The sequence below is a fragment of the Eleutherodactylus coqui genome, chromosome 1 (genome assembly GCF_035609145.1).
Source record: "Eleutherodactylus coqui strain aEleCoq1 chromosome 1, aEleCoq1.hap1, whole genome shotgun sequence".
Classification (NCBI taxonomy): domain Eukaryota; kingdom Metazoa; phylum Chordata; class Amphibia; order Anura; family Eleutherodactylidae; genus Eleutherodactylus; species Eleutherodactylus coqui.
Window position 1 is genome coordinate 298,984,431 of NC_089837.1, and position 23,109 is coordinate 299,007,539.

The 23,109-nt window shown below is 42.9% G+C and overlaps 1 protein-coding gene across 1 annotated transcript in view; it reads left to right on the top strand.

Moving 5' to 3' along the window:
• VMP1 (vacuole membrane protein 1) overlaps positions 1-23,109 on the top strand; it is a 138,675-nt gene that overhangs the window by 8,824 nt on the left and 106,742 nt on the right. Inside the window, exons 2-6 of the mRNA XM_066574480.1 lie at positions 1,438-1,557; positions 1,965-2,058; positions 8,280-8,415; positions 16,937-17,027; positions 19,008-19,118. Coding sequence (XP_066430577.1) covers positions 1,983-2,058; positions 8,280-8,415; positions 16,937-17,027; positions 19,008-19,118 — 414 coding nt within the window. The 5' untranslated portion in view covers positions 1,438-1,557; positions 1,965-1,982. The remainder of the gene's footprint in view (positions 1-1,437; positions 1,558-1,964; positions 2,059-8,279; positions 8,416-16,936; positions 17,028-19,007; positions 19,119-23,109) is intronic.

Sequence of the window (23,109 nt, forward strand, 5' to 3'; positions counted from 1 at the left end):
AGGAAGCAGATTGCGCTGTCTGTATTGCAGTGGGCTCGTTTGGTAGTGCACACGCAGCTCCTATTGCAGTGTTTCCCAACTCCAGTTCTCAAGGCACCCCAATAGTCATGTTTTCAGGATCTCCTATAGTAAGAACACCTGTGGGGATGTCTGAGGTACCAACAATAATTATATCACCTGTGCAATACTGAGGAAATCCTGAAAACATGACCTGTTGGGGGTCCATGAGGACTGGAGTTGGGAAACACTGTCCTATTGAATTGAATCAATGAAAAAAAATCCCCTTTATCAGACAACCGCTTTAAAGTATAGCTTTCTATAGTAATAGTAAATAATGATGTCTCTGGGTCAGCATATTACATATGTAAAAAGTGGGGGGGGGGGGGGGGAGGTGCCGCAGGAGCTGATGACCTTCTTCCCTAAAGAGTAAGGGCTCCTTCACTTTACAGTGTTGGTACAGTGTAGCAATCTGTCATGGAGTCCCATGCTGCTGAACACACATACTACATGCAATAAAGATTGCAGTACGTTCTATCTTGGCATGTATTATGTGCACATATACGCCAAGATCGTGTATGGCAATCGGCAGTCCGCAGCAAGTACGTAATGTCATTGCATACTTGTTACACAACCGTCACATGCGGGTGATACGTAACAAATTATGCTCGTGTGCAGCTGATTTAGTGATAGAGAGTAAATATGTACAGCTTTGTTATCTTGGGTCACATTAATATATATATTTTTTTTTTTTTTAGAAATGACATTTTTGCTTCCATCGGTAGGGCTTCGCTGTCACATGACTGTCTACACCTGCCATCTGATTTTTGTGTAGAGTAAGGCCTCATGCACACAGCACGCCCAAATTTCCACATCGGACGTCCTGCGAGTCAGTGTGGAAATGATTTTTAAATGCTTGCTGGCTATCACGGATGCGATCGTTTTTCTGCGGGGGTGCACAGCGGATTGTCCACGCAGAAAAAAATAAAAATAAAGAATAAGCTAAAAGTGACCGTCTTCCCCCTCCTTCCTGCTTGATGTTCAAGCAAGCAGAGAGGTATCTGCCTACAAATCCGCAATGCATCCGCAATTGAATTGCAGATGCACTACGAGTCGCTCGCTTCCATAGAGATGAATGGAAGCCATCCACGTGGAATAATGGAGCATGCTGCGATTTCTTTTTCGCACGCAGAATCTGCAAATCAAATCCGCATATGTGCGTGGAGCCGAGGAAGCTCCATGCTCTCCTATAGGCGACTAGTACAGCGGATTTCCCGCACGGATGCCGATCGCAGATTCTGCAAATCTCTAATAACATAGCCATTCAGTGTATATTGAGTAACTGACTAATTTTAACTTTGAAAGTATTTAATATTCAATCGTTCATAATAAGATAGTAAATTGTAATCTGGCTTCATTATTATGTATCTTCCCCCTCAGTAAAGGACTGAAGAGGACCTGTCCTTACCGTGTTTTATTTAATGTCTCAGAAGTGAAAGGCTGATTGTAACTTTGTCCAACTGGAAGACCTCTCTGAAACCGCTGCTTGGCGTTTGTAAGGTAAATTCCGTTTTACAGTTGATGTTCACATATTTAGCACAGTTTGAACTTATTTCTTAACAGCATTCTGTTCTAGAACGCGTTGTAAGAGGTTTTGGGCTATGATTTTCTATTCCCTTTCCACACATTAGCTAATAATTCCAACTTTCACTTTGTTATAATGAGGATATTGCACATCGTGATTTCACAACTTGTTACAATTCTGCGCCTCTGAACTTTAGCCAGTATTGCATACCTGTAAAAAAACAAACAAAAAAACCCCCCAAAACCCTTTTTTAAAAGTAGGTTTTCAAATGAATGAATAGAATGTCTATGCTTCAGTTACTAAATAAGTAACTTTCTGCATTGTTTGTGCATACGCTGGAATGACCCTAAGGTTTATGCTTTCTATATATTTTCTTCCCAAGATTCAGCTGACATATGAAATGGCAGAGAATGGCACTGATTGTGAACAGAGGCGTGTTGGATTGGCTAAAGAACAACACAACGGGAACTTTACAGGTATGCTACTTTAGTAATTGTCTTTTTTTTCATACTTATGAAAAAAAATAATTTCTATGTATTGTAGGTTAGAGATTGCACTGTGGCCTAACGGGCAGCAGGATCTCCACGTTTCTTTTGTAATACTTGTACTAATCTAATGCTCATTTAAATTAGCAGCCCTCCATGTAAGCATCTGCTCTAATTTGGTGGATTTTTTTATCAGTACAGTTACAGTTTTGTTGTTTTTTTCAACTTTTTTGCATACGAATTTACCATTGAATCATGAGCAGGGCAGAAAGTTAGTCTCTCAAATGCAGAGAAGCGGAGAACTATAGAGATATGCTGAACAAATGAAAAATGAGAAGACTTTCTTGTTATATTTTTTTGAAAAAAAATGTGTTTGCCGTATTTTGCCAAGTGATCTAAATGCCACTGTATGCAAACAGTGCTGAGGTGCTCAGGTCCATAGATGGCATCTCCCTCTCTGATTGTATATGCAATCTATGAAATACCCATACATTGTAGCATGTGTCCCTGCTCCTCCCTGTCACTAACTCTGAAGGCCTCATTTACTGCAGAAAGCCTCTGGGGTCACAGTTCTAAAGTTATTAAGACGGATCACTTCCTACTGTAACTGGGTCTCTGGTTGTTCCAGTTATAGAGGGCTAAAAGTGTCTGACCGTTAAAGGGCTTGCCACATGACAAACCCTTTTTTTTAACCTGTCAATCGGACAGTTTTTACAAGTAAGAACAATGGGGGGGGGGGGAATTATTGGACCCTGATTGTTCCTCAGCAGAGAGCAGGGCCAGCCTGTGTTGTTTGGGTGTTGGAAACAGCTGAACTAGCTTAACAGCCCGATTTAAGTCTATGGAAAGGAACTACACTCATTCTTCTCCCCAGCTAAAAAAGGAGAACTAAGGGCGCCTCGTTCTCTGCAACGGAGATCCAAAAGGTCAGATGCCAACGTAACCTGTCTGATAAGTCTAAGGCCTCCTTCCCACGAACGGATTTACGCCGCGTAAATTCGCGGCAAAAATCCGCTGCGTGGCCCCCTGCTATTAGGTTCTATTGAACCTAATAGCACAATGCTCACGATGCGTAATTCCACCGCGGAATTACGCACCGCGATTTCTCCCGTCCTCACCCGCAGCATGCTCTATTTGCTGCGGGTGAGGACGGGCTGTACGCGCTGACGGCTTCCATTGCAGTCAATGGAAGCCGTCCGTTCACGCTATCTCCCGCTGTAACCAGCGGGAGATAGCGTGAAAAAACGCTTCCCCACCTACCGCCGCAGCGTCATCTGACGCGGCCGGCGCGTCACGTGACACTGCCGGCCGCGTCACGTGACGCGGTGGGCGTGTCACACGACGCGACGGCGGTGGGCGGGGAAGCGTTTTCACGCTATCTCCCGCAGGTAAGTATAGGGGCTCTGGGGGGCGCCGTGACGGGCTTCACTGCGTAATATTACGCGGCGGAGCCCGTCACGCTCGTGGGAAGGAGGCCTTAAAAGTAATAAAACAGGTTGGCATTGCATTACCTTTTTGACGTTCAAAAAAGTAGTTTTTAAGGGGTTAATTATATAAAAATCTTTTGAAAGAGCAAGCACAAATTGTAGGGTTTAATTCTTGGAAATTTGTGTCAATCGGAAACTACCATACAGAAATGCGACATTATCTCTGCTGTCTGTGAAGTTCCTCTTTTCTAAGTTCCCTGTTTTATAATAAGCCAGTTGATAAATATATTTTGTGAGAGTGAGCAAAGCAGGGGTGCGTGGAGTAAACCCCTACCCCAAATGGGCACAGAGCATCCTCATTCTTTGCCGCTGTTGGCGTTGAGCTTACAGCTCCAGTGTTGCAAGGCAGTAGACCTTGCTGTTGGATGTTAGACAACCTATGTTATAATGGCAGTTACCTTGTGTTGGATGTTAGACAACCTATGTTATAATGGCAGTTACCTTGTGTTGGATGTTAGACAACCTATGTTATAATGGCAGTTACCTTGTGTTGGATGTTAGACAACCTATGTTATAATGGCAGTTACCTTGTGTTGGATGTTAGACAACCTATGTTATAATGGCAGTTACCTTGCTGTTGGATGTTAGACAACCTATGTTATAATGGCAGTTACCTTGTGTTGGATGTTAGACAACCTATGTTATAATGGCAGTTACCTTGTGTTGGATGTTAGACAACCTATGTTATAATGGCAGTTACCTTGTGTTGGATGTTAGACAACCTATGTTATAATGGCAGTTACCTTGTGTTGGATGTTAGACAACCTATGTTATAATGGCAGTTACCTTGCTGTTGGATGTTAGACAACCTATGTTATAATGGCAGTTACCTTGTGTTGGATGTTAGACAACCTATGTTATAATGGCAGTTACCTTGTGTTTTGCTTGCATATTTGTAACATAATTGCAGTAGCCATTGGGAACATAGTCTATATGTTAAATAATCATAGCCACAGAACATAGAATGGGAAATTGAATTGGCGCTAAGGGTCTGGGATGTAGGTTCTCGCGTATCTGTAGACTTATGAATTTTTGCTTATGCTATTGTTTGCTAATATGCCTCTGGTCCAACAGTTGTGTGTAATGTGAGCCTTGCGCTTTCTGTGTACTCTAGCTGGGAAGTGCAAATATTATATTTGGGCACGTTGCTTTTGTTAGTAAATCCGGCTCTAGTTTTAGAGAGCTTGTTTTGGCAATGACTTATGATCACACCAAGTTACTAACTTGTCTGCAGTTTAACAAAGGGGGTATTGGAAGTGAAAGGGCACCTGTAATCTCTGCACCCCTATAGATGCAACAGCGATGTTGCTGCACATGAAGAATTCTTAGAACATGCAGAATTTACATGAAACTGTGGCCCAATGTTATAATGTATTTTGCCTTTCACATTTTAAACCTGCCATACAAAGCTTAAACAAGTATATGGTTAACGAGCTGTCAGTGTCTCTTACAAAAGTGTGGGTCAAGAGGGGTGTTGTCTCTTCTTAAAGAGAACACCTAAAAAGTGTGTGTCGGGGTATGGCATCGTCCCTCCCCAAAGAGATCACCCAGAAGGGGTGTGAAAAGACACTTGAAAAGTGAGTGGGGAGACTTATACGACCATACATGCTCCTTTGGGTAATTTCTACAAATAAGGAAGATGGAATAATACCTCTGCAGCGCCACCTATTGGATGGCAGCATTCCTGCAAATCAATGTCAGACCCTTTAAACAGCTCTTTATAACAATGATTGGGAATAGGAAACCAAGCCAGAAAACCATACACAGACAGCTGTTTCGGGGTTTTTTGCCCCAAAACAATTCCATTGAATAACAAACTGAAATCATTTAGGGTGAAAAAATAGAATATCGTTGCATAAATATGCACACCCTAAAAAGAATACTTTGCTGATTTAGGTCTCTCTCTCACAGGCGCTTTTTACTGCAATTAACACGGTACAATGCTCCCATTGAAATCTATGCTGCCTTGCAGACGTGCATTCGATCGCGGTGCTGGACGGCGCTTTCCAGCGCCATGATTTTCAAGCCCTGAAAGTAAAATTGCAGCAAAGTGCCGTGTTTGAAATCGCGGCGCTTTGTCACATTCATGTGTAAGAGTGGCCTTACTCTTTGACTTTTTGACAGCATTCAGTCTTTTTCGGTAGATATCTGTCAGAATGGCACATCTTGACTTGGCAATCTTTGCCAACTCTTTCTTGCAAAAGCGCTCCAAATCTGTCAGATTACATAGGCATCACATGTGTAGCGCCCTCTTCAGAGCAACCCACAGATTTTCAATGGGGTTCAGGTCTGGGCTTTGGCTGGGCCATCCCAACACGTCAGTCTTCTTCTGGCAAAGCCATTCTTTTATTCTTTTGTTGATTTGGATGTGTGCTTTAGGTCGCTGTTGTACTGAAAGGGGAAATTACATTTTTTCCTCTTTAGCTTTTTTTTTTTTTTTTTTCTACATTGCATCATCACTGCTAGAAAAGAACATACATTTAAATAGACCCATTGAAAACAATGCGATCTATTTCGGTGAGGATTTTGTGCGTCGAACAAAACTCGTGCAAGAAACTTGTTTGTGTGAATGCACCTTTAAGGCTTTCTACCAAAGAAATATAAATAATATCAGCAGTGAGAAAGTCAAGGGCTGCAATTATTCCAGTCTTCTACAGGTGAATGGAGCTAATAGACAACATAAAGCACTTCATTTTAATCCCAGTTGTGATAATACCATGACTTAAAGGGGTTGTCCCGCGCCGAAACGTTTTTGTTTTTTTTTTCAATAGCCCCCCCCCCCCGTTCGGCGCGAGACAAACCCGATGCAGGGGTTAAACAAGAAAACCGCACAGTGCTTACCTGAATGCCCGCGCTCCGGTGACTTCTTACTTACCGGTTGAAGATGGCCGCCAGGATCTTCTCCCTCGGTGGACCGCAGCTCTTCTGTGCGGTCCATTGCCGATTCCAGCCTCCTGATTGGCTGGAATCGGCACGGGGCGGAGCTACAAGGAGTCGCTCTCCGGCATGAGCGGCCCCATTCAGAAAAGAAGAAGACCGGACTGCGCAAGCGCGTCTAATCTGGCGATTAGATGCTGAAAATTAGACGGCACCATGGAGACGAGGACGCTAGCAACGGAACAGGTAAGTGAATAACTTCTGATAACTTCTGTATGGCTCATAATTAATGCACAATGTACATTACAAAGTGCATTAATATGGCCATACAGAAGTGTATAGACCCACTTGCTTTCGCGGGACAACCCCTTTAAGATATGCCTGATGAATTGTGAAATCTTACAGATTTCATAATAAAAAATAACTTTTCCCTTGAAAATATAAATCAAATATATTTCTTTTCAGAATCTGGAATATTAATAGTTGAGCATTGTAAAGGCCTGGCAACATCCGTTTCCTCTTTGTGTGGATAGCCGGCTACTGCAAATCTTACCAGGATTTGTTCTTACGAGTCTGTGAGATCAGACAGAAATTCGATAAAATACTGGCCCAGTAAAGATTTTTTTTTTTTCTTGTAATGCTTTTTATTTTGGAACTGAATGACAAGTTCTTATGATTAGCAAGCTAACAACCGGCTCTGACTTTTCCATCACATCTGGGAACTATAGACCGTCTTATGTGCGATAAACCGGTCGGCTATGGTATGCTTCTAGTACTTAGTTGCCATCACCTAATCAGCCACTGCTTGGCGCTCTATTCATTTTCCATTAGACTGTCTGACACCAGTTGTGGCTAATGATATCACAAAACCTAGATGATTTTTTTTCACATGGTCAGGATGTGGTGAAAACCCACATGTGGTTGACTACATGCATTTTTGTCACTACGTGTCTACGGTTGCACATTTGAAAAGCTCATTGATGGCACTGGTGTCGGATTTTAAGAAATCGCTGAGCCTGAAAATCAACTACACTTGGATTACATATGTATAATTTGAAATATAGGCTTCCTACACAGAACGCATGTAGACAGGCAGAGAGAAACCTATGGGCAAATGCTTAAAGCGTACTTAAATTTTCAGCCAATTTATGCTCCTCTAATAGCCTGTGTGTGTCATCAATCTTGTAATATACTTTTCATTAAAAATGTTTTGGTTTTGCCATTGTACATCAAGCCTGAAGTGCAGCTCCTCTGTAATCCACTGCTGGTTGCTAGACATTTAGCTTCCCTAGCAGCTAGGACGTGTTCTTAGCTGTGAAGGAGGGGCTGCTTCACAGGTTCATCTTCCCTGCTCTCACACTGTGTATTTGCACTGGTCTATTCACTTCAATGGCCAATTGCAGTGTGTAATATGCACCAAAATAAGACCTGCCGTGTATTTTTTTCAAGCGATTGAACATCGCCTGAAAAAATATGCTCGTGTGAACTAATCCAATGGGTTATATTCCCTGTGTATTACACATACAAAAATTGCTTGCAGAATACATGGAGCAAATACGCCCGTGTGAACAAGCCCTTGATTTGAACATTCCCTTTTGCCATTAAATCATCCTAGGTCCTGGGTTAGAGAAGCTTGCAGTGCACTCTGCACAGACAAGGCTTGCTGGTGACTCATAGCACCTTCTGTATTACTGCTCTTGTAAATAGTCATTTTATTTCCGCTGTGGTGGTCCATTGATGCTTCACTAGCTCCCTGAATCATAAACTGTGAGGAAATTGCACATTGAACAAAAAAAGTTTCTACATTTTTTCCCCCCCAAGTGTAGCATGTTGCTGTTTTTATTTCAGATTCCAGCTTCCTGAATGAGAAGAAAAGGAGGGATCGTGAAGAACGACAGAGTATTGTTCTTTGGAGGAAGCCATTCATTACCTTGCAGTATTTTTTCCTTGAAACCTTGATAAACTTGAAGGAATGGAGTTTAAAGTAAGAACTCGCCACATTACTAATGTTTCACTTGTGTTTCAACAACTTATGGCAGGACAGTAGACCATTTATTCTATCAATGAATGGATGTAAAATGGATTCTTCACCCTTTTCCCCAAAAAATCCCTGAATTTAAACCTAACACGTTGAAGAGAACCTGTCGGATATAAGCACCGTAAACTAAGTTATGGAATTTATAGTTTAGGTGATGTGGAGTCCAGGGAGCAATTTGCATGCTGGCATGGTCTCCCGTTTCTGCAATGTTCCCTGGCAGCATCAACACGCGCACCGCCAGCTTGACTCTTTCAGAAGGCTGGCCATGCATTCTCATTAATCTCTGTGGGAGTTGTGCCCAAACAGCCTTGTGAAAAGTCAAGCTGTTGTACACACGCCAACTTCACTGGGGAGTGAGTATGAAAAGGGGCTCCCCGGTCTCCACATCACGTAAACTATTAGCAGTGTGACTTAGTTTATGAAGCTTATGACAGGTTCCCTTTAAGGAAAACTACGCACTCTCAATTTATATAAACATGCCAATAAAGGCCCTTCTATACTGAACGATTATCATTCAATGTAGGCGCTGAAAGCCACTGAATGATGAACCATATTTTATCTTTTAGCTTATGTAGGCATAAAAATCAAATGAAGATTGGCCTTCTGTAAAGAGTCAATCCTCTGTGAACGACTGCCTGTTTACTGTGAATGGAGGCGAGCGGCCAAAAACAATCTCCGAATGCTCCGCCTCCATTTACTGAATGATTATTGCTCGTGTACAAAAATCTGGTGGTGGCCTTGGAAACCACAACCTAGCGCCATTGCACTTAGAGCTGTAGTCTGGAGTCACATGTCAAACTATGTAACTCTCATTTCTACTTCCACAGGGAATTTTTTTTTTAAATCATAAATTAGCAGAAATCTGAATTTATCTTTTCAAAAAGTTTATTCCGAGACACGTAAAATAGTGAATAATAATAATTAAAAAATGACTTTAAGGAATTGTGCATATTCTCTTGCTTGTTCTCACAAAGTGTTTTGGAAGACACCACTTCATGCTGCGTGGAACATTTATTGAAGTGTCACATAAAGGTCCCGTTAAATGGAATTAGATCTGAACGTTGGATGCTTGCCTCCTAGTGAGCAGTGGCATCTCTCCATGCTTGATGTCAGATGTTCTCATTTGCTATTCTGATGTTGAACTTTCCCTGGTCTTTATTTGGTCACCCCTGCAGTGTCGGCATCAATGGTTCTATGTTACAGAATTGCTGATTACCATTTACTAATGTTTGTATATTTATATTCTAAAGCAACTCTCCACTGTCCTTTTAATGTATGTGAAGCCACATTATAAATAGGAAATTAACGTAAAGGGGTTGTTCCAGAATATCAAGTTATCCCCTAACCACAATCCTACCAATTCACTGTCCTCCTCACTGCGGGGTTACTGCACTCCCTGCAGTGAGGAGCAGTCTGAACGGAGCACTGGTCACACAAGCGCACAAGTTCTCCATTCACTTTCAACGGGACGCACCAGTTTGGGTATTTCCGTCACTCCCATTGAAATGGAACACTGTCTGCACATGCTCGACCAGAGTGACGTCACTGTAAGGGGAAAATTGACCCCCTGCTGTAACAGAAGCGTAGAACATGGGAATCCCTTCTCCAGATCGGCGGGGTAACATCTGCGTTTTGGCTCCACCCCCTTGTATGCATCATCGCGTAGCTCCGCCCCCGTCACGTGCCGATTCCAGCCAATCAGGAGGCTGGAACCGGCACACGTCATGGGGCGGAGCTACGAGATGACGCGTACAAGGGGGCGGAGCCAAAACGCAGATGCTGCCGAGCGGAGCCGAAGGGAGAAGACGGATCTGCGCAAGCGCGTCTAAAAAAGCAAGAAGACACCGAAATTAGACGGAACCATGGCGACGGGGACGCTAGCAACGGAGCAGGTAAGTGAATAACTTCTGTATGGCTCATATTTAATGCACGATGTACATTACAAAGTGCATTAATATGGCCATACAGAAGTGTATAACCCCACTTGATTTCGCAAGACAACCCCTTTAATTGTAGTGTGATTCTGCATATTAGATACAAGCCTTGTGCAACTATGTAGAGAAAATTACGCATGGCACAAAACTTTTGGGGTTGTTTACCCATTGATGTCTGTTGAAGTTCTTGCTCAACAACTACAGTAGTGGTTCTAAGACTGCCTAATAAAGGTTACTACAGTTTGTGAATGCTTAGTATACCCTCAATCTTTCTGTATGTTACAATAGAACAACTCTGTTTTTCAGCTGATGAGTTCTGGCAGCCAGCACTACCTCTGCTTGAAATGACAAGGGGGTCTCTCTGGAAAACCCCCAAAATCTAGACCCCCTTTCCTTAGCCCCCTCATGCACCATTCTCTTACTGTTTGGGACTCTGTTAAATATTCCTACAATTTACAATCCCCGCATATACTTCTCACCCACTTTTGGAACAATCCTTATTTCCCTATAGGGATGCTCTCTCCTTTCACGTTCGACTGGTGGCGTTCTAATGGTTTCTAAAGCTACATCACTTGCTTACAAATAGGGGGATTGTCTTGCTTCAATCCTTGCAATTTTCTCACGCTATCCCCAGCTCAGTGATATTTCGGTATCTCCAGCTTACACTTTGGGCATCCATCCTCGTGCGAGGTGGAAAAGGCTTTTAGAAATTTACACCTTATGAGCGTATTTGTATTTGCTCCCCGCAATGTTCAGGTATGATTTCAATACTATAGTCTATCCTCTCTCCGCGTTCCTACGTGCGGCATGGGAGTGAGATTTAATCCAGAATAGAGACCCTGCTGCTTGGAACAAAATATGTCTTGCGCTTTCCAAATGTTTAATCAATACCACTTCCCTGGAATCAGCATATAAGGTGACCATGAAGTGGTATTTGGTACCCACATGGATAGAGCATTATGCATCTAATTATTCAGCTTCCTGCTTCAGAGGGTGTACTAACGCAGGAAACACAACTAGAGATGAGCGAGTATATTCGCTAAGGAACATTACTCGAGCGAGTAGTGCCCTAGCCGAGTATCTCCCCGCTTGTCTCTAAAGATTCGGGGGGGGGGGGAGCGGCGGGGGAGAGCAGGGAGGAACGGAGGGGAGATCTCTCTCTCCCTCTCTTCCCCCCGCTCCCCCCTGCTCCCCGCCGCAACTCACCTGTCACCGGCGCCGGCCCCCCGAATCTGTAGAGACGAACGGGGAGATACTCAGCTAAGGCACTACTCGCTCGAGTAATGTGCCTTAGCGAGTATACTCGCTCATCTCTTAACCACAACCCATATGTGGTGGACATATCCTAGAGTGGTCTGCTGTTATTTCAGAATCTATGGTCTAGCCCATAGTCTTTTTAGTATCATCCTCCTGCGATCCGTGGGTGGCCTTACTACTGCATTATGACTCACAGGTTTTAATTTACTCCCAGCATCATCCCTTAAGGCCCCCTGTCCACGACCATGTATGAAGCACGCAGACTGAAGCTTTCCATAGCGTTGCTATGGAAACCGCCGGCCCCGTGTCCATGAGCATGCTGCGAATTGCCCCAATTCTCCGCGGTCAACCTATCTATTAGATTAGGTTGACCGGCGGAGATTCGTGTGCGGCTCCTGCTCCCGGGCGGCGGCTCCCCCGGCGGAGATCTGCCACGGGACTTCGCAATGCCAATGGACAGCCAGCCTTACTTTTACTCTCTTGGCAACTAAGCAAATCATAACCCACTCTTTTTGTAAAAAAGAGGTTAAGACCAAGATTGATGGATTTTTAAATGAGGAATAATCCAGTATGATCAGTTTTTTACAATCTGGCAACCCTAGATTGATTATGCCCATCCTCATATCTCTCGCTTTGCCCCCCACCCTGACGTGTGTTGAATTTGTTTTCTTTTGCTCTCAAGTAGCTTCTCTTGGTAGGCCTGACTAGGTCTCCCACCCCTTACAATTTTCCTTCTTCTCCTCTTCTCCTTTACCCCAATCCTTTTCTTCACTTTTCCTTCTTATTGTTTTCCTTAGATTACTGTTTCTATGTTATGTTGTCTTTTATGATGTGGTTTCCCACCGATTCTTGTTGGGGCTGAAACTGATGACCACCACCTCGATTGAGTACCCACACAGCCCCTTAATATATAATGCTCCTGAATCTTCAATGAATGCTCCTCTTCTTTCCGCATGTACCCTTTTGCTACTATGTGATTCCTCTCCTTGGACTCTACAGCATAATTGCCTGATTGCCCATATGACTTGTGCTTGAGTCCCAACATCGCCTCTGTTTATAGCACTGCAATTTTGTGTAATGTTATATTTCCTATGTCATTTAAGGCAATGAAACATCTTTCAAATAGAATGCCAGTGATGTGAGTCAGTTCCACACAGGAACATAATTTGTTTGGTTATCTATCTTCGCTGCCATTGTCATTTTGTGAATAAAGGGGTGAGAAGCAGAACTATGGGCATTGCTGGTGGAAAAAGCTGTCTGAAGAAATCTATAATGTTCCCATAGGGAGTTGGCTCACATCATTGATTGAAGAGCTGGGTCCCAGCGGCCAGCAGTTCTCATTACAAGCACAAACCATACTGTCTGTCCGAAATTTTCAGCTGAATAATAGAATAAACCTCATTTAGTTACTTTATAATAAAAGATTAAAGTACAACTTCAGGTTCTCCCTTCCTTGCTGTATATTTCTAATGGGACATCACCGCTTCCCTGCTGTAACTAGGCAGTGAACTTCTTCCTAGCCGCAGAACCCTCTGTCCCATAGCCCGATTCTGCAAGAAATTGAGTCCTCCAGTTTATAGTGTAGAGCTATAAATTTTTAATTCCAATTGCAAAAATTTTAGGGGGCAAAATTCTATGAAGATATACATAACCTTTAGCCATGCATTTGGAAAGATAGGAAATTTGTTTGGTATCCCTACTGAATAGGAGAGATGGCTGTGAGTACTACAGAGGTGGTGGAGGAGAGCTGCTGGGTCTACTAGGGAGGTAAGCAGTTAGGAGGGGCAATGCTGGGACTGGTGTGATGAGGACATGTAATACATTTCTCATTGGTAGAAATAAGTGAGCAAACAATATTTATTTCATTAAAAATGTTTCTCTGCACATTTATCAAGATAAATTGACGGCCACCTTCTCTGGTTCCTTAAAATATCGTGCTTGTGTGTTATGACCCTAGTTTTTTTTTCTTGGGCTTCCAAAATTATTTTTGGCTCCTTCTTTTTTTTTTTTTTTTACATATAGAGCTGTTTTTTTCGACTAATACTTTTTCTCTTTTTTGTTTTACTTAGGGGTAATGTGGGAAAAAAAACCATAGTTCCTTATTTTTAAAACTTGGCACATGAATGCTAAAACAAAGTATAGGAATGCATTCCTCAATGAGTTTCAGACCTTTGGGTGTATAGCTTATATAGCCTTGGATTACAGAGCGATGCTTTAGATTGGCGTAGTGTTTTGTTTTTTTTCTTACCTTTTTTTTTTTAAATATATTAATGTTTTGGTCTATAATGTTTAAAATTATTTTTTTATACATATTTTAAACCTATATGCCCACCCATAACGTCATATAAGACCTCAGGGAGACATTCATACAGGTTTTTTTTAAATTTATTATCTTACAATTTTCTACTGTAGCTAGGACATCCATAGTTACACCCCAGTTACAAGGTAGAACATCCCCTATACTTTGATGGCGAACCTTTTAGAGACAGAGTGCCCAAACTGCAACCCAAACCCCACTTATTTATCGCAAAATGCCAACATGTCAGGGGGTGGGGTTATCACGATGTATGATTTTACCCCCGTCGTTCTTAAAAGGACAGGGCCGTGTTAAAATAGACAGCGTGCAGATTTTGACTGTTTTTTAGATGCGGAAATGCTGCAGAATGTCCTCAGCGGAAATTTCTGTGGAAAATTCAGCAGCATTTTCAGATCTAAAAAGCACTCAAAATCTGCACGCTGTCTATTTTAAAACACCCTGCCCATTTCCGCCATATGTAAACATACCCCAGCAGTAATAGTGACCCCCCCCCCCCCCTTACCCCAGCGGACCCAGTGATAATAGTGACCCACCCAGCGATCCCAGAGATAATTGTGACCTCCTCCAGCGGCCCCAGCAGTAATAGTGACCCCACCCCACCCCTAGCGGTAATAGTGACCCCCACCACAGCGGCCCCCGGTAGTAATGGTGACATCCCACAGCGGCCCCCGGTAGTAATGGTGACATCCCACAGCGGCCCCTGGAAGTAATGGTGACATCCCACAGCGGCCCCCGGTAGTAATGGTGACATCCCACAGCGGTCCCCCATCCTCGCCCCGAGACCCACATACTTACCCCCTCCTCCTCTGCTCGGCGATGATCCCGGTGCACACTGTGACGTTAGTTTACTGCCGGATGCCTCTTCCCGCTTCTCTCGCGGAACCAAGTAGGAGGTGTCAGTGGAGGAGGATCCCGGCTGCAAACTGATGTCACATTGTGGCCGGGATCAGCGCTGCTAGCAGCGCAGGGAGTGAATACTGGCAGGGGAGTCGCGGCCCCTGCCGGTATTCACTTACGTGGTGAGCGGCCGACGGCTCTGCGTGCCAGCAGGGAGGGCTCTGAGTGCCGCAGGTTCGCCACCACTGCTCTATACTGACAGCAGTCACTAGCAGAGCTGATCTGGATTTCCTAAGACCCAGCAGCTTTGCCATGGCGGGGGTTGCTGGAGATCATCTGATTACCAGGTCTTGTAGAGGAAACGGCAATGCCACTTTATTAACTACATAGGGCGACGTATGCTGAGAAAGAGTACATAGAAGCAGTTAAAAACCTCTTCTGTCTTCTCCTCTGGGTCCTTGGCTGTCTCTGGCAGCTGAGTACCCAAAATGCTCTTGTTAGATTGCAGGAGCTTTAAATCTGTGCTGTATACTTAATGTCATGGGTTTAAAGGTCAGGACCAAGCAGCGTATATTTATGGTGTTTAGTCCTTTTTTGGGTTAAATTTTATGGGTTTTTTTTGTAGATTTTTAGTAGTTGATCATTTTGATATACAACGTATCAAAATATATTCATTTTTCATTGTCTTTGAAATGGCCATGTTAGAGTACAGTATTCAGTGCAGTTTTTATGGTTAAGGTGTTCCATGTATACAGATGGCAGTGAATGTATTAGCGCCCAGGGATTCTTTTTATTTTTATGGTAATGGGTGCGGCAGATAAGCTTTGGCATGAGTGCTCTGTAATTCAATGCCATATTACATATTAAGTGACACGCACACTTAGAAAGTAAGCCGCACTGTTTCAGGTTTGTTTGATTTTTAAAGGTCAGTTCACTAGTGTGAAATTAAGCGATTTCCTGTAATAATCTCAAACCTGAAGGACTTGTTACCTAGTACTAGCTAGTGTTTATCTGGTGAAGAAGCCTACAAGTCAGGCGAGGTTCGCATTGTGTTTGTAAATCCATCCATAGTTGCCTAAGGGTCCTTTATACACGGGACAACTACCGGCTGTTTCAGTATCTGACAGTCGACCCAGCACTAATCTCTCTTTTGCTTTCATGCCGGAGCGCGGATCACTTCGTGAGGGGAGGCCCACCCGCCTCCATTCATAGTAAACAGACCGATTGTTTGTTTTTTTTGTTTTTTGTTTGCCTGCAGAAACTAAATGCCAAACAAATTATTGGTCATTTGCTGCGTGCCTTTACACTGAACAATTAACGTTCAGATTCTCACGATCCAGCACGCCGATTGTAATTGTAAGACTGTAGAATACTAGGGTCCCCAATTGTGGCTCCTGAAGTAATAGGGTCCCCAATTGTGGCCTCTCGTCCGGCAGCATCCCTACAGGCATTCCACTCACCCAGGCTGCAGTGACAGTCTGGTTGTGGCAGCCGCTACTGAGTCTGCGGCCGCTAACCTCTCCTCTCAGCACCTGCGCTGTGAACAGGATGCCGTATGCATACCAGGGGGAGGAGAGGTCAGCGGTCACAGACTTTAGGGCAAGGAGTTAGTTCCGTTATAGCATATTTCTCTTTTTCATCCATGTGCACATGCATATATACTACAGCTGGCATCCCAATAACTATTCTCCACAGATATGAAGCATAAACTTTTTTTTTTTTTTACCACCCTTTGCAGTACAGTTCACAGCTGATTGACATACCACATGGGAGATTGAGTCGATGTGTTTCTCATGGCCTGGCAGTGGCAGACATCTGTACAGTGTCCTTGTGGCTGCTTCATCCAAGAGCTCCAGATTATTTGAATAAAGCAGGAATGACCTGGCAAAATAGCTATTTGGGCCCAAATTTGAAACACAATGGCAACCTCTGGCAACCACTTATATACATCTCCAAATCCCTATCAATTTCTACCATGATAAAAAAAAGTACTTTCTTGGTAGGCTAGACTCTCGGTTTATTTCTATTAAATAGCCTGTGAATCTTTGAGAATCGTTCCAGGTACTTTTTATTTCACTGCTTTGGTGTATAAACAACTGGTAACACTAAATCTCTCCAATAGATTATGGCACCGTCGTGGGATGGTGGGTTCACTATTGCTCCTGCTTTCATCTCTTACTGTAGCGTATTATATTGAAGGTGCACATCAACAGGTATGTTCTCCTTTATTTTTTTTAGTCACTAGTTTAATCCTGCTGTCCTGGTTAAACTATATTATAGCGAAGAAAAGGGAATACATTTTATTTAGCAATTTGGTTTTTATATATGGCCCATGAAGCTGCTGTAAAGTATATCTTCTAAATGCTGTTAAACGCTGTTAATGCTCAAGCAAGATGGCAGCCCCCATAGTAATGTATAGACAATGGAATTCTACAATCAGAAAATAAAAACAGATCAGAATAATGGAAAATGTTTCAATATCTGGTTTTAATTAGTAAAAAAAATATAGCTGACATATTCCCTTTAAATATAATGGATGGGAAAATATGAAGCTTCACTTCAACTTCACTGGTGAAAACTTGCCCTTTTTTACTCGTTGAAGTCAATGGAAAGCTATGGAAGATGACCATATTACACCCAGTTTTCCACTCATTAAAGCTTTAAGGCCAGTTTCACATCTGCGTTGGTACTTCCGGTCCTAAGTTCCGTTGTAGATCTGGCTTAGAATAGAGGAGCACCTGTGCGGAAACTGAATTGATCCCATTATAGTCAATGGGGCCTGTTTGCTGCTGTTCAGTTCTGTCCTGAGACGGAGCCATTCTGCCACGAGGATTCCTCTTTCTTGCTTCTCGAACGGAGCCGGAAAGCGGAACCCCTAGCACAGATGCTGCAACAGTTAACTGAGAATTGGAGAAGCAGCCCGCAGAGGGGAACACTAGTGATTAAATGAAGGAGACCAGTTATAATGAACAGATATAGTGTTATTCCTTATGTAGAGACACATGACTACTTTTTGTAAAAAGTCATCAGGAAGTGCTGCTGTGCCTTAATAAGGCCTCATGTCCACGGTTGTATCGGTAAAATGCTGTGGGTATTCCCGGTGTGGTTTACCTGTTTTCGTAAATACCAGGACTGCCGGCAGAGACCACGAACGACTACGAGTGCAGTGCGCATGCCCGCTTATCACACGCAAGTGGTCATGCGCAGTGTGACTCCACCCATACGCAATGTATTGTATATGGACAGCATTTGCATAGAGCATGCTGCAATCTATTTCTTGTGCGTGTCTACACAGTGTCTACTCACACAGATATCAATGAAAAGTCCATCGACTTACCATATATACTCGAGTAGAAGCCTAGTTTTTCAGCACATTTTTTAATGTTGAAAAAGCCCCCCTCGGCTTATATTCGAGTGAGGTAAAAAAAAAACAAAAAAAACCTGCAATACTCACCTTCCAGCCTGCGTCTGTGTCCCCGGCGTGATGGTCTCCCCGGCAATGCGGCAAGCTGCTTGAGAATTCTCCCCACTGTCATCTCCCTGCTCGGCTTTGAATTGCCCCGCTGTCAGCGCTGTGTAGGTAAGCGCTGTGATTGGATCGAGTGCCAGCCAATCACAGCCACCTCTCGATCATTGACAGCCATTCAGTGGATGACATCACTGAATGGCTGTGATTGGTTTATCGAGCACCAACTGTGATTGGCTGGCGCTCGATCCAATCACAGTGCTTACTTACACAGCACGGACGGTGGGGAAATTCAAAGCCGAGCAGGGAGATGACAGTGGGGGGAATTCTCAAGCAGCTTGCCGCACCGCCGGGGAGACCATCGCGTCGGGGACACAGACGCTGGCTGAGAATGGAGTATTGCATTTTTTTCTTTGCCTAGTATATACTGGAGTATAGTTAGGCGTATACTCAAGTCAATAACTTTTACCAGTTTTTTGTGGTAAAACTTATTGACTTGGCTTATACTCGGGTCGGCTTATACTCTAGTATATACGGTACATTGATTCCATTAACTGTGCATCACATAGCCGTGCATCGCATGCGTCATACGCTGTGAAAAATGCCATGAACATGAGCCCCAAGTATGGAAAAATGTTTTTTATAATCTAAGAGGATATCTTTAGGTTGAAGCACTGACACATCAGTCTGGTGAAATTGCTTAAATACAAATGTCTTTCTCTTGCAGTATGTACAGTATGTTGAAAAGAAATTTTTATGGTGTGCCTACTGGGTAGGCTTAGGCATTCTGTCCTCGGTGGGACTCGGCACAGGTCTACACACCTTCCTGCTATATTTGGTAAGATGCACATAGGTTTTATTGTAATATTTGTTTATTCATGTGATGTACAAACCTACCTAAAGGGCTTCCTGCACTGGAATATGTTCACTGCAGGGAAAATCCTCCCTATTGGGGAATACGTATGAAGAAGTCGCCATATACATTATACACGACACTCCATATTTGAGCGTCAGTTAGAGCTGTCACTGGTATAGTGTGATTCCACTGCTCCGATATGAAGGCAGCTAGTGCTATATAACCACTTTGTTGTGGTACTGAACCTCTGTAGGGATGCATTGAGTCACACTATTCATGTGACTGCAGCTTTGATGTGGTCACTTAATGCAACTTTGGTTCATTTTTGGTGGAGTGAAAGAGAAAATGTTTCTCAAAAATATATAAAAAATACCAAGAAAAAAAATATTTCATTTTATTCTTTCAAATGCATTCCATTTATTGCATGACAGCAAGTAGAGATCTTAACCCCTTAATAACCAGCAGTTTTCTTGTTTTCTTTTACTACTTTTCATCCCTGCTTTACAAAAGCCATAACTTTTTCCATTGTTCTGTCAACATAGCTGTACAGGCTTTGTATCTCGCAGGATGAGTTCTATTTTTTAATAGAGCTATTGAATGTACCATGTAATATACTGGAAAACTTTTTTCAAGTAAAGATTTTTAAGTAAGGTGCAATGGGGAAAAAAAACCTCAATTGCACCATTGAGGTTAATTGTGCTGCATGATGGTTTTTTTATGGAGCTACCCTCTTTCCTCGAAAATAAGGCCTACCCTAAAAATAAGCCCAGCCCGACTTTTTAGAATTTTCGGGGAGCCGTGAAACATAAGCCCTACCCTGAAAATAAGCCCTAGATGCATTAAATAAAAAAAGGAATACATTACCTAGCAGGAACGGTCCTGGTCCAGAGCTTTGACGCTCCTCATGCAGTCCTCGGCTGCGCACAGAAAATAACTTCCTGCTTACGGAATTCATAAATCCAATCCCCAGGAAGCGATGGCTCTTATTGGTTCTCAAACGCTGCTCAGCCAATCAATGCAGTGCTCAATGGACCAATGTGATGGCTGTGATTGGTTCATCGAGTACTGCACTGATTGATTCTTCGACTGCTGCTTAGCCATTCACAGCCATTGTGTTGTTGAGGTGGGATTTATGAATAATCCAATTAATGCCGCAGCTCAGTGCTTTGGAGCTCCACTGAGCTGCGGGAGGGTCCTGGACCGAGCCTGTTAGCTAAATTGTATAAGACATCCCCTGAAAATAAGACCTAGCACCTCTTTTGCGGCAAAAATTAATATAAGACAGGGTCTTATTTTTGGAGAAACATAATACCAGTGTTTAAAAAATTTTTTTTTGGGGGGTGTTCCATTCTGATCACCTTTTATTCAGTGTTTTAGGACACTTTGTGCCCAATTAAACATAATTCTGGTATTATATGTATTTTTTTTTTACATTATTCACCGTTCCAGATAAACAGTGCAATATTTTAATAGTTTGGACTGCGATACCAATTATGTTTTTACTATGAAAAAAGAAATGGTGGTTTCTTGAATTTTTATAATTTCTTAAATTTTAACTATTTTTATGTCTTTCTTTAAGGCCGCCTGCAGACGAGCGGGTCGGATCCGGCGGCGAGAATTCTCGCCGCGGGACCCTACCCGAGCGCCTGCAGAGACGAGCGCGTACTCACCCGCGCCCGGCGGCCACGGCTCTTTCATGTGCGAGATTTCGCGCGGCCAAACCGCAGCCATCTGCATAGGAGTGCGTATTGTAATGCACTCCTATGCAGGCTTTCAGTGGCGGAAATCCCGCGGGAAATCCCGCCGCGGGATTTCCACCCGTGTGCAGGCGGCCTAACTCCCATAGGGGACTTTGAACTTGCAATCAGATAATTGCTTGTACAATCTACTTTAGTAGTTCAATTATTGCAGTATATTTTATTTTTAAGGTTAATTTCACATGGGTGAGTGCAATATCGTCCCGTGAAACTCAGCCAGATATCGTGGTTGTGCGTTTTTTTGTTTTTTTTTTAATTTTATCAAGGCGCAAGGCGTTTTTGTGTCATAAACTCCCCACATAACTTCAGGGAAGTAGCTTGACAAAGAAGTGGTGTGACAACATCCATGGTGTCATATACAAAGTAATTTTATTCCTCCAGACACATAAAATGACGTTGTGACTTTTTGGAGTCTTTTCAAATATATTAGCCTTCTTTGGATCAGACCCGACTTTGCATAACCTGTCCAGCTTGGTGTTGAGCAATAAAATTGTACTGCTGGTATCCGGTTTTTCTACACTTCAGGGAAGTAGTGATCTTCTACCGTGGCTTTTAGGATCACAGAGGGTTTTCAATGTTTTCAATGTTTTTTGGCCCCATTGAAAAACAGTGGGCGATGCGGTGCGAGTGAACACCCAAAGATAGAGAAATCGCTCATGTGCATGACCCCATTCAAAAGAATGAAGTTCATATTTCTGATTTCCTCGGCCGCGTGAAAGTGGCCTAAAGCAGTTGTCAGAAATAAAACTTCTTTATTAAAAAAGAAAAAGTTCCCCCGTATGAGACATATAATAAAGAGCTCATACTCTCATCTCCCTGCTAGTTCCTGTCTAGCAGCTCCGAGGCTTCAACATGGCGTATTGTTTACAGGATGTAGTGAGCCTGTGATGCCCCTTAACCTGGCTGCTACAGCCAATAACGGAGCTCTGTGAATATTGTTCACAGAGCTCTGTCATTGGCTGTAACAACCTGTTTATGGGGCGTCACAGGCTCACTACATCCTGTAAACAATATGCCATGGGGAAGACCCGGAGCCGCTAAAGGGGAACTTGCAGGAAGATGAGAGTATGAGCTTTTTATTATGTTTTTCGCATGGGGGACCCACTATTATAAACAAGTTTTATCTTGAAAACCCCCCCTTTAAGGTTAGTTTATTAAGTCCTTTCACAGCAGGGCTTAGTAGACTGCAATACATGGCAGTCATGGGAGCCTTCATTATGCACCGGGCTGTCATGTTAACCCATTTGCCCCTGCTGATCATGTCTTCGTGGTAATTGCATATGGCCTGTGGTTCGCATGCATACATTGATATCGATGGAACCCATCCACACGAAATCCATGCTAAGATAAAGCATGCTGCAATTTATCTTCCACTTGCGGACTTCGCATTTCGTATCCACAGGTGTTGAGGGAACTGTTAAAACAGTATGCCTTTTTAATACCTGTGTGGACGGCGAACACGTAATTCAATAGCAATTCAAATCTGGTCATGTGACAACGGTCTAAGACTCATTAACCCTTCTGTAGAGGTTTGAGCATCTACTGTTTTGTATACTCACTAGTGATTGTCATCTAATGGTGCGTTCACATGCAGCTATTTGCCTAAGCTTTTGTTGCCATTTTTGTGAGTACAGCATTTTTTTCAAAATCTGCCTAGGGAAACATGATGAAAAGTGGTTTGGACTATCATGGTGTTTCTAAAATAGCCGAACCTCCAGATCACTGCCTGGCAGATTGGAGGCAACTCCCAGTGGAGCTATGTCAGTCCTGTTGCATCATGAAGATTTCCCGCAGAATAAACTATTTATAATCTGCTGCTGTTCTAGACGACGTGTGATCACACAAACTAAATTATGGCATTTCCCATCTAAAAATCCCAAATGTGCAACAGCCTTTTGCAAGCACCAAGAAAAATATCCCAACATTGAAGTTAGGAATTTAGAACTGCATTACTGCTATATTTACTATGCATACAAATGAGGTTCTTGGCACATATTTTTAAATTCAATTTAGGACCCTACACCAGCGACTCTCTGAGCCTAGGTATCCAACATAAACTCAGCACAGCTAGGATATAGCTGATCCCACCGGCCTTACCTTTTATTGACACATATTGCACACATATTTAAATATGGATATCTATTAGTTTTTCAATTTAAATGGTCACTGACTTTTCAAACATTTTGGTGGATTTTTATTAAGACCAGTGCATGCCT